At 43.5% G+C, this 12756-nt stretch overlaps 1 protein-coding gene across 1 annotated transcript; it reads left to right on the top strand.

Annotated features, from left to right (window-relative positions):
* Positions 1-744: 744 nt before the first annotated feature.
* On the top strand, positions 745-1723 carry LOC125723084 (G-protein coupled receptor family C group 5 member B-like). The gene is made up of 2 exons (XM_048999531.1): positions 745-1390; positions 1694-1723. Exon 1 carries the CDS (start codon positions 901-903, stop codon positions 1345-1347), a length of 447 nt encoding a protein of 148 aa, XP_048855488.1. The 5' UTR covers positions 745-900; the 3' UTR covers positions 1348-1390; positions 1694-1723.
* The last annotated feature ends 11033 nt before the right edge of the window (positions 1724-12756 follow it).

Below are 12756 nucleotides of genomic sequence, written 5' to 3'. Positions count from 1 at the left end.
CAAATGATTCGTGAGTGCATCGTACGTGTTGTAAGAGCAAGTGAAGCTGAAAGACATTGACAGTTAAGGTAAGGCCTCCCCTTCAAAATGTATACTTCACTTAGATCAAAGGTCTTAAACTAAAAAAACCGCTGGGAGATGCTAAACTCCTGACCGCAAAACATGCAGACTGGCGGGTGTCAATTGCGCTGGAATGACATTACAAGGTTTTAATTTTTCTCTGATATCGGCCGGCCAGATACAGTAATTTCTTTGAGACCCCTGAATTTAAATAATAATTAATTTTTACAATGATGGTGACCTATATAATGTGCCGATTTACTTGTGAAGTTGTTCAGCTGGTTGGCATGGCATTGATTACTGCTTTTTAAGAAAGTGCATGTAGTCTCACACTGTAGAAGTACATTGCTCAGTTGTCAGCATGCTCAGCGTGTCGCCTGTGATGTGTCCTGCACAGCAGCAGGCTACATTGCGTTTAATGGACTAATACTTCTTCAACCCATTAAATGATTCCTTTCTCTCTCCCTGCCAGTGATGGCTCCCTCTATCAATCTCTTCACCTTCCTCGTCCTGTCCCTGGTGGGGGGCAGCTCTTCATGGGACGAAGCTTCGCCTTGCGGATCCGGCTCCATCCTGACAAGGCCCTACACGGCCTTGTGTGAGCTGGATGCGGTGTGGGGCTTGGTGGTGGTGGTGGCGCTACTCCTGCTGCTCGCTGCCATATTTGGGCTCTGTGGCCTCAGCCTGGGATACATCGCTGAGCAGCAAGAGAGCCTCTGCTTCGCCCGGCGTGTCCTGAGGGGGGTGTTGCTTGCTGTCTGCAACACCTGCCTAGTGTTCCAGGGTCTGCGACTGCGCCGGTTGGGACAAGGTGCTCATAGCCCCAGCACAGGTCAACTGATGGGGCTGGCGGTGGCCTTGGCCGTGTTGGATCCGGAGTGGATCCTTCTAGCCACGATGTCCACGTGCCAGCCAGCCTGTGCATACCAGCCGCTGGACTTTGCGCTGGCCACCACGTATGTGCTGGTCCTGCTCCTGGCAGCACTGGTGGGGGCGGCCTGCAGTCTGTGGAGGCAGCAGCCACGGTGGAGGTGCAGGACCACGTGGCTGCTCATAACCTGCCTGGCCTCAGTCCTGCTGTGGGTGGCCTGGATCACCTTCTGCCTGTATGGCAACGCGGCGCTTGGCCTGTCCCCAACATGGGACAACCGGGTACAGGCAGTGGTGCTGCTGGCACAGGCATGGCTGCTCATACTGCTGCACGCTGCTCCTGAGCTCCACGCCACCTTACGGCCCCCGTCCCGCATGAGAGAGGCCAGTTTAGAGGAGGGCCTTTCTCACGTGTAGTTTGGAGCAAACCGGGACTTCGTGTTCAGTGACAACAACTCAGGTATGGTACTTTGTTTTCGCTTCTTTGACCTACTCTGTGACTCTGTGTGTACTTGAGAGAGAGCATAGCCCTCGCTCTTTCCTCACATGGAGCCCCTACTGGAAGTCTGTGGAACAGCAGCATATAAACAAGGTCTATGGACCTTTCCCTGTAACTCAGATCTCACTTGAGCAAAGCTTAGGTACCATGGCTGCATGTGCCCCCCCCCCCCCCCCCCACAACAATCCCAATAAAAAATGTGAAGTATGACTACTGCACTGCTGAAGGATGTTTACATGATCAATATCTGTCTCTCTCCTGCAGGTGTCCTCCCCAGCCCCCAGGAAACACTACATTTTAAATAAATTATATATATATATATATATCATCTCTGGAAGTGGTGTGTTTTTTTACGGTTAAGAAGTTGAGAAACATTCAATGGTCATCATCATACCATATATCAGTAGCCCAGCCACTGGTCAGTTCCTTCACTCTACTGTTACAGACTTTCATAAAAACATTTTTTTAATGTGGGTGTTTTACCTGTGTGATATGCTTGCCTTTTGTACTTTATGAAGGACATAAAATAGAATTTAATTTTTACATTATATTACTCATACAACAGGCGGCATGGTCCTGCAGTGGTTAGCACTGTTGCCTCACACCTCTGGGACCTGGGTTCGAGTCTCCGCCTGGGTCACATGTGTGTGGAGTTTGCATGTTCACCCCGTGTCGTCGTGGGGTTTCCTCCAGGTACTCCAGTTTCCCCCCACAGCCCAAAAACATGCTGAGGCTAACTGGAGTTGCTAAATTGCCCGTAGGTGTGTGTGTGAGAGTGAATAGTGTGTGAGTGTGCCCTGCGATAGGCTGGCCCCCCATCCTGGGTTGTTCCCTGCCTCGTGCCCATTGCTTCTGGGATAGGCTCCGGACCCCCGTGACCCAGTAGGATAAGCGGTTTGGAAAATGGATGGATGGATGGATGATGATGACGATGATGATGATGATGACGATGATGATGCGTAACTTTCCTATGAGCCCCCCCCCCCCCCCCCCCCTCCACTTGTAACTGCCCTCAATAACGAACACAAGTTGATCTCTGATCACGGGCATTTATTCACATATCCATCCGGTCAGGCATGCCATGAGAACTAGATAAAAAAGCACATAAATCATAAAATTAATCGGCAAAAACACAGGCATCCTCCTAAAAATAACCAAAGACAAACAAGAATACAGCTCGCTCACGCCATTAACTTGCAAATTGGACATAAAATCTCATACCTCATTGGCCGCGATAATTCAAGAGGAGTTAAAGAAAGAAAACTTATGACTGCAGCTTATACAATAACTCCAATCCCCATGAATATTGACACTTATAAATTAAAACACTTTCTCAGCCTCATAACAAGTCCCGCACTTACCTGATCGAAACGAAAATGTCACCAGCAAAACTGACCAGACCGCAACTCAAACGCCAGATTAGTTCCTCTATAGAAATACTAGAAAGCTCCTTACAAACGTATGCCTTTAATTATAATCATGTTAATTACTAGATTCTTCATTTAAATCAAATAATGCTACGGATTCAGTTATGTTTATATCATTCTTATATTTAAATTAATTAAATAAATTTAAAGCAGCATAACTGATCCTAACGGAAATTACACTCCTCTGTCTATTAGTTTTTAAGTTAGGGCACTGTCTTATTATTTAATTTAGGTTTACATTCATTCGGTTTACATGTGCAGCATTTAACAGACGCTTCTATACAAAATGACTTCAATTTCTTAACTACTATATAACGTGGTAACATCATCAAAATCACACTTTAGCTAGTTGATTTTTTAAAGACTGAACTGCACTTTAAAGTGTGACCAAGTGCTACTCTGTACTTCTGTACTACTGGTAGAATCTGGAGGCCGTTAGCTGGGAAAGATGAAAAGAATTAAGGTATGAACATTATGTAGTGAAGGCTTTGCAAATAAATCTGCCGATCAGCTGGCTGTCATGACTTTCACAGTCACAAATAATCCATGTTGTTGCACATTTAAAGCTATGCATAAGATTACATTTGCCATGGCTGAGACTGAATCACTTTCAATCACTACATGATGGTTATTAGGCATTTAATTACTAGCGGCTGTCAGTGATTGTTAATTGCTGTATAGTAACTTGGGAGAATGACACTGTGGATGCTGGAGCAACCGATTCTGTGTGCACACTCACCCCTTTAATACGATGACAGTGTAGTTCTGCTTTAGCGGGATGATTACTGTGCATCTGGTGACAAAGATTTACGATGGATAATTTAAAACCCAAGTACTGGAATACTTTGCCAAACAGAACATCCTGATGAGCAAATTAATTTCATTATGAAACTTTAAAATAAAAGTTATTTTTGGTGATGGTAACTTTCAATTCCCCACGATTCCCCAGTTCCAGTCCTGCAGGCCTAGTCTGCACCCAGATTTTAATACTCAAACACCTTATTCAGCTCACCAGCCAATTGCCAGGTTTAGTAGGTGTATTTGACAGGTCCTTGCAAACTGGTTCTCCAGGACTGGAATTGGGGAACCCTGATATATAGCATTATATACTGTATATAAAAAAATTTAATCATAATTGTGGGGTGTATTTTTCTAAATCAGATTTTCAGGAACTGGACTGATGTTTTTGTTTGTGTCATTTTTTTTTTTTAATATATGTATCATACTACTGTGTTTATTTCTCCCACAGTAAAATAAAGGACATTCTTTTTTGTCAAGAAGAGCAAATAAAGCTGAACAATGCATCATTGAAGTAATATAGTTTGTCCGTTTTATCAGTACAGATGCAACTTAATTGTGAAGTTGGACTTTACTTAGGAATACCATTTCTATGCTGTTATACTCGTATGGGTCATTTGTCTTTGTTGTGTAGCTGTTAATTGTCTCCAAATATCATAAACTCTACTTCAGAGAAAATGAAGCTCTGATAACAGTGTGTGAATTGCATGTTTGTGGTGTTCTGCTTTCCATGTACAGTTGAAGTGCTTTTCATACATTTGTTATTAATTCATTTTGGGTAACTTGGGAAATTCATGTTTAAAATCAGTTTTTTAAACAAGCCTGGCTCTGAGCACATAACATTTTGCATTTATACATTTATAGTGTCACTTGTTTGCATTTTTTTCCCCTTATATAACATGTGGTAACATCATCAAAATCGCACTTTAGCTAGTTGATTTTTTAAAGACTGAACTGCACTTTAAAGTGTGACCAAGTGCTACTCTGTACTTCTGTACTACTGGTAGAATCTGGAGGCCATTAGCTGGGAAAGATGAAAAGAATTGAGGTATGAACATTATGTAGTGAAGGCTTTGCAAATAAATTTGCCGATCAGCTGGCTGTCATGACTTTCACAGTCACAAATAATCCATGTTGTTGCACATTTAAAAACGATGTCTATGAATAGATATGAAGGTGATCAAAAGGCTACAAAAAACACTGACAAATCCTGACAATCCCCAGTCATAGCAACTACTTTTGAAAGGCCAATACATCAAAATGTATTAGAAAAAATATTGTAGGTCAATGAAACGTGTCCCACCCCAGTGGTTAAATGACACAGAATTTGATGCACTCCCCAAAGGTGTGGCCCCAAGTAAAAATACCAAGTTTGGCCTCAAACGACCAAAGAATTGCTGAGATATGTTAATACACAGTGATTGGCGGCATCACCATCAAAATCATTTGAATGTGATGGACAAATCGCTTTGCAAGTCAAAAGTTCCTCAGGTTTCACTTATGAGGCTGGGTACTAAGACTATCCATCCATTCATTTTCTTAACCGCTTATCCCACTGGGTCACGGGGGGTCCGGGGCCTATCCTGGAAGCAATGGGCACGAGGCAGGGAACAACCCAGGATGGGGGGCCAGCCCATAGCAGGGCACACTCACACACCATTCACGCTCACACGCACACCTATGGGCAATTTAGCAAGTCCAATTAGGCTCAGCATGTATTTGGACTGTGGGAGGAAACTGGAGTACCTGGAGGAAACACCACGACGACATGGGGAGAACATGCAAACTCCACACACACGTAACCCAGGTGGAGACTCGAACCCGGGTCCCAGAGGTGTGAGGCAACAGAGCTGACCACTGCACCACCATGCCGCCCCCCTAGGTCAATCCATTCAACAGTTATTAGCCACAAGGCATGTTTACTTATTGCAACACCACCTAGTGGTGGAATGACACTATTTTTGTTCTTATTCCTCAGAATTGGGCCCCAAGTCCAGTCACCAAATCAATTTTAACCAAAGTTTTGTTGAGATATGGCCACACATCCTGTTCAGTGGCTTTGTCATCAAATTCATTGGATGATAGTGGCCATAGCATCTGACTTTTAGTAACTTTTGGTCACAATCCCTTCTAGATGATGCACCCCAAATTTGATGATGATTTGATCAACAGCCTAGGTTTCCAAAAAACTTTTTTTTCAGGAAAATTCAAAATGACAATATGACAGACTTAATTAATGAGTGCAATCGAAGTTAGACAAGCCATGGCTTTAAACACACCAAAGATCATAATCCCAGGCTTAAGAATTCAGAATTTACATGCAGAAACATATCTTGAAATTTGACCTGATGGTGTTGCTACAGGAATGAATGGATTAAACCCAAATTTGGTGAGCCAGTATTTTGGATGGGCCTCTGACAGGGTGCCAAATTACAAAGTAGAATATTGGACAAAATTTTTGGCCTGTGCAAAATAAGTAGGTTTTCTGAAAAATTCAGAATGACAGAAAATCCAATAAGGAAATTAACGGCAATGGATGAATTTGAATGGGGATGAGCAAAGGATTCAGAGGAATGAAAGATCACAAATCTAGGCCAAGGGGTGTTAACATACTTCATATATCAAGTATGATACCCGTAAGAAATGAGTTTATTATAAGAATGTCCGCTAAAGTCAGCTAAAACTGCTTAATTTCATTCTTTTTAGCTTTGCTCTGACTTTAGCTGAGTATTTTGTTCACCCTGGTGCTTGTTGGTAATACCCCAGTGAGTACAGTGCACGCCCCCTCCCCCAAACAGATTCTTCCCAAAAAAATGCGCCAACTTCCTTCACGAGGGAAAGATTTGGGATCCATTTAGCCTTTATTTATTTCTAATAGAGTATAAACGACTCACATATTTTAATTAATTACTTACATTCAGTGCTGTGTGTGGTTGTGCATTGACTTTAATAGGAAGGAGTGTCTGCAGGTTTTCTGCCACACACAGGTACCAGCCCGTGTCCTTCCTCTCCAGTCGCCTCATTGTGACGCTGAGTACTTTATAAACTCTTTCATCACTGAGCTCCACAGGCCTCCCATCCAAACTCCCAGAATTCTCTACACAGGAGCCCCTGCCCATCCTACACCACATCATGTCAATGTAAATGTCAGTATAGTGACACTGAATACTGACAGTGTCTCCTTTCATAGGCATCACCTCCTGTTTGTCCACAAGCTGCCCTGGAGATCCTGAAGACACAAATCAGAAACAAAGGAAGCACTAACGTTTGCATAACAATAAGATATTCTCACTATGATTATGAACCAGTAACAAGATGTTTATATCGTCTTTCCGTACATTTTATGCATATCTATAGCTAAGCTATGACATTTGTCATATTACTTATCATACTTAACACGGGGGCAGCATGGTGGCGCAGTGGTTTGCCCTGCTGCCTTACAGCAAAAAGGTCCTGTGTTCAATCCCAAGTCCTTTCTGCGTGGAGTTTGCACGCTCTCCCTCTGTTTGTCTGAGTTTTCACCAGGCGCTGTAGTTTCCTCCCACGGTCCAAAAGCATTCAAGAGGGGTTGAATGGTGAGTCTAAATTGGTCCTGTAGTTGTGTGTGCACCCTGTGGTGTGTTGGTGATTCCCCAGGGTTGGTTCCCACTTGTGCCCAGTGTTCTTGGGATAGGTTCCAGTCCCCAGGCAACCCCAGTTGGAATTAAGTGGCTTCAGAAAATGGATGGATGGATACTTAACCCCCTGTAGAAGCCCATGTAAACTGATATGGTTACTTTTTCCACGCTACATTTATCATATTGGGAAAAATTTAAATGCATAGCAGCGGCCCTTCTACCTCCGACGAGCTAAAAGGTGTGGCACAAGTCCCCTTATCCTCAGGACACTTTATAACTGTGTCATCAAGAGCATCCTAACTGGATGCGTCGCCGGCTGGTATGATAGCCACACCACCTACCCCAGCAAAGCTCTGCAAGAAGTAGCACGGTGTGGGGAATATCATTATGAGATGAGCTTCCTGTCAGGGTCAGCTCCTGTTGTCCCAGTCTTGAATCCATAGCTTCTGGCTTTGACCTTGAATAGGATAAGTGCTACAGCCAATGGATGGATATTCCATACTTACATGCACTTCACACATTAATGTCAAATGAGAGTATAATTTTCTTTACATACACTGTTAAGTATTAACATGGTCTATATGAGTAATTATGTAACTAATATTAAATAAATTTAAAGAATATATACCATGCAGTGTTGGCCTCCCATCTGCAGGGTAGGCCACACGAATCCCAGCCATAGTCTGTGCCTATGTGTATAGACTTTGCATGTCCTGAATATGTCACATTAGACATGGATTGATATCAGGCTTGGTACTTCATGATTAAAGCTAAATCAATAACGTAAAACATTCCCATTTAAATATTCAATTGCTTGGAAAAAGGCCTATTTACCAATTAAACCAGTAGCAATAGCACGTAAATCCATTAAATACACAGATTAAGTTTAATTTGGTCTCAGATATTACAAAACCTCATGAATAATACACTGACATTAGGTCTATATATTTGTGTGTTTTTTTCCCCATTAGCCTAGCCTACTTTTTGTCTCTGGGGAAAAGGATATGAATGAACTCGCATGTACGCTAAACATGACTTTATACACAAACACGGAATGTAGTGTCCAGTGTTCAAACTCATTGATTTCAGGTCATTTTCACCTGTTGAAATGATTGAAGACAACAAAAAGATCATTTAAAGCATAAATGCATTTATTTTCTAATTAGATGTCAGCAAAACATTAAACATTTGTATGTAGTAATTGCAAGAAAACAAAAAGAAAACAAAATGTACCATTTTAAGTTTCTGGTACTGTGACATAACACTGATATCAGCGCATTTAACAACAATTTTACACATGACAGGCTAAACTATTCCTTCTAAGCTAGATATCCTAAACTCAGTACGTCCAAACAAAAGCAAAAACAGAAATACTGTCACAGGTCCAGGGCGGATTGAGAGCGACAGCGTGTCATGGAGCAAGCAGAAACAGAGAGTGGACGACTCACTCAGGGATTCAAAGGAGGAAAGGGGAAAAACACTAGAGACACTAATAAAAACAAAAGCAGACCACGAGGGGTCAAAAACAAGACAAGGAACAACAGTAATCAAATAAGAAATCGGTCAGTGGGTCACAAGCTTTTTTTTTTTTTTTTCCCTCCACCACCCCCCCTCTGCGGAGGACCACTTTATTGTGCCCGAGATGTTATTTCAGGTGGAGTCTAGGACCCAACTTGACACGTGTGTATAGACAAACAGGCACACACATATACAAGCATACGTTCCCACCCTCATGCAGACATAAACAAATATTTACACATTCACCCAACATTTAGACACACAGAAATGAACGCTGTACACATACTCTCACTCCCCATATATACTCTATGTGGACCCCTATTTTTCCTCTGGCGAGGAGACCAGAAGATCACCCCGGACCCCGCAGTAGCCGAGAAGCCCACCAGCCCAGACCCCGACCAGACGGCCAGCTCTTCCTCTCAGCCCCAAATGGCGAACAGGGAACGGGGGTGTGAAAAGACCCCATGCCCCCCTTCGCCCGCTCAGATGTGGTGTTGGTGTGTGTTGTTCTAAAGTGCTTTTAAAACAGGTGAAGGGCATGGCACTAACCACCCCCTGCCCACCAACAGCTGGTGTTAGCTCGGCCTCTCCCCAGAGCCCTCAATGTCTATGTGCGATTAAAATTGAGATGTGGGCCCTGGCACCAGAGGTAAGGCTGAATGAACAGACCGCCCTCTGGATGCCATTCTGTGTGCCCATCCCCAACGCCCTAAATGTATGTGTCATGAGAGAGTAAGTAATGAGAGTGTCTACGTTGTAGTGTATGAATGAGGTACAGGTGGTCGCGAGGGGACAGAGGAGGAATACCTACCCTGCATCCCAGCAACGCACCTACACCTCAAAGCCCTACATGTGTGGTGGTGTGATGGAGCGGGAGGAGGGAAGCATTTAGGGATGGGGAGGAAAGGAATGGGGGGGGGCAAAATACCTCCCCCCCTGGAGCCAGCTCCCCCGCTGACCCCCATAGGCACTCCCCGTTCCCCGAAATCCATCCAGGTAGGGGGGCCCAGGCCCATCCAGACCGGGGCCCAAGGCAGCAGCACCACCGGGCCCCACAGAGCCCAAGGCGCCCCACCGGACCCCACTACAAAGGAAAAGCTACCCCCTCCCCAGCATTAAGTCAACTCCAAGACTACATAAGACAAAAAACATCCAAAGACATTGTACCTCTCTGAAAGGTAGAAACGTTTCACCGCTCGTCCAAGCAGCTTTGCATGTGCAAATGCACAACCCCTCACTCAACAGAGGTAGAGGCATTAGGCACAACCTGTCTCCAATTTAACCTGCGGCCCTCTCATCATTTGCCAAAACAAAAATAATTCCCAGGAAAAAAACAGACCCAATTCACACCTCCACCAGGTGGACCACCCTTAACGACCCACTCTATTGGAGTAGGAGGGACTGGTTACATCTACCCGCAACTCCCCCCCCCCCCCCCCCCCCCCCACTTTGTTTCACTCAACGAGCCCCCTTAGATTACTTACCCAGGAGGATAACTCCTGGACACTTACTACCTCCCTCAGTCTGAAGAAGCTGCTTGGATGAGCAGCGAAACATTTCTAACTTTCAGAGACAAGTCCAGTTGCCACGAGTCAACCACCAGAGAGTATGGTCTAAGGTTGCCTGGTTCTTCTGTTCCCCTGTGGTGAAGGGTACCTTAAGGGTACCTTCACCACATTGCCATTTGATACTGACACCTTCACATTGCCTGCTTCTAAATCGCCAACGATCAGTTCTTCCAATAATAATTTGTCCACCTTAGTCTCAACAATATCCAAATTTATTGCATTCAGTTGGAATTCACTGTTTACAACTTCTACTGCCACATCCACAATTTCCAATTCAAATGCTTTTTCAAAAGCCTTTTCTCTAGTCTCCTCCACTTCAACTTCTCCAATTTGTACTTGCACAATTTCAAAATTAAATTTACTTTGATCTAAATATTCGAGATCAAACTGGCAGAGGTCTACCAGCACAGCTCCTATCTTCAGACTATCTTGATGGTTGTCTACAGGTTTTATGGAGATTGTCCTGTTATTTATCACAAAAGCCTCCAACCCATGTACATCTATCCCCTTATCCCTCCCAAGCTGGCTAGTGGGTGGAGTTACTTGGGAGCACTCCTCTTCATCACCCCAGCAGATGATCTCTTCCCACTTGTCCCAGGCTGCCCAATAAGCATCATCCGTCCAGCTAACTGCCTTGGCAATTCGCCTTCGGGAATGTGACTCAGTGGAACTGTCAGCCTGGTCAGAAGGTGATTCTGCTGGGGAGCACAGCTCTTTCTCATCTCCCCAGTCAATCACCTCTCCCCACTTGTCCCAAGTTGCCCAGTATCTGTCATCGCTCCAGCAAACAGCTTTCTCCATTCGTCTGATTCTGAATGAGGAAAAACAACATACAGGCAATGCAATGGAGCTGTCAGTCACTCCTGACATGTGGACTACACTTCTGCACTGACCCACACCTTCCCAATCAACAACCGCATTACTGCACAGGCAGAGCTGCTATCTTTGGTCAGCTGGCTGGCGTGAGATTCTCAATTCCAGACAAGTCTGCACATTCATCTCCATATGTGTAACAGTCTTACTACCTTGTAAATAGTCTGGAGGGTTTGCAGACTACCCCAACACTTTTGATGGAGCTAATTTTAGGTTTATAATGGAACAAAACAGATTGACTACAAGACATCTTGAGTGAGGGTTGGCAACCCTGCATATGACACTAACTAACCTGCACATAAAATTTAAATATAATCCAAACAATATACTGAATTTTACACAAACATATTTCAATATACAGTCATACCTCGGCTCACGAACTTAGTTCCTGACCTGAAAAGTGCGTGACCTCAATCAATTTCTCCCATTTCAAATAATGTAAATATGTATTATGTTCAATATGTTTAAACCTCAGAAACGCTGCATTTCAAATGCATAACAAATGCTAAATTAAATAAAACATTAAAACTGAGCATATGCTGGTCGCTCGAAAGACGCCAAAACACGGAAAAGAACCACAAAACATCCCCCCAAAAAACTAAACAATTAACATTAAAAGACTGAGTAACAGTCAAATGCAGTAATTTCGAAAATATGATTTTTTTTTTATTATTATTATACTGGACATTTCTGTGGTTCTTTGGAGAGCTTTCATTGGACCCTTTTCGGGACGTTTATGGGTTCGCGGCCCGAAACACGGTTCGACAACCTGTACAAAACATTTTGGAACATCTGGTTCGTAACCCGATTTATTCGTGATCAGGACTGTTCGTGGGTCGAGGTACCACTGTACATACAAAGACAGATACTAAATAATTAGATAAGTTATACGATAAAATGGGAGCAGAAATGCAACGTACCTTGCCATCTTGGTGCAGAAAAGCAAGTGAAGCTGCGTCTTTCAAACCGGTAGCTTCCCACGTGCGGAGGCATCAAATGTAACCAAGCAACAACATAACTGAATAATAACATCATAATACGTATAGTTGTTATATAATAATGACAGTTTTATAAGTTTTTTATTTACTAATAGAAGTAAATAAGAAAAAAATTGTGTAAGAACTGCAAAGCAAGAATATAGTAGTAAGCATGAATCACACATTCAGCTCTGGATAATATCAGACAATGACTTAAAGACACGTGAAATGAACTGCACTCTTGGAGTCTGTCTCTCCCCAAAGCACTATGCACGGTAACTTGTTTAATATGGGAATTATAAAATGACACTTTGGTAACATTTCAAACTGTTGTATCGCGATACATAGCGATCAGTATGTCGAACTGTCACGCCCAGCTCGTACGATCCTCATGTGTGCCATGCCCCCCTGATTATCCACGTGTGCTTCCCCATTATACCCAGCTGTGTCCGATTATTTTCGATTATTATAGTCCATGTCTTGCTTTCGTTCCTGGTCGGTCATTGATGTTAGTTAGTCGATGTTTGTGCTTCGTCCCGTTTTAGTGCT

This window comes from Brienomyrus brachyistius, unplaced genomic scaffold, assembly GCF_023856365.1.
Source record: "Brienomyrus brachyistius isolate T26 unplaced genomic scaffold, BBRACH_0.4 scaffold45, whole genome shotgun sequence".
NCBI lineage: Eukaryota > Metazoa > Chordata > Actinopteri > Osteoglossiformes > Mormyridae > Brienomyrus > Brienomyrus brachyistius.
Note: the sequence above shows the minus strand (reverse complement) of the source record. Positions and strands in the feature narration are given on the sequence as shown.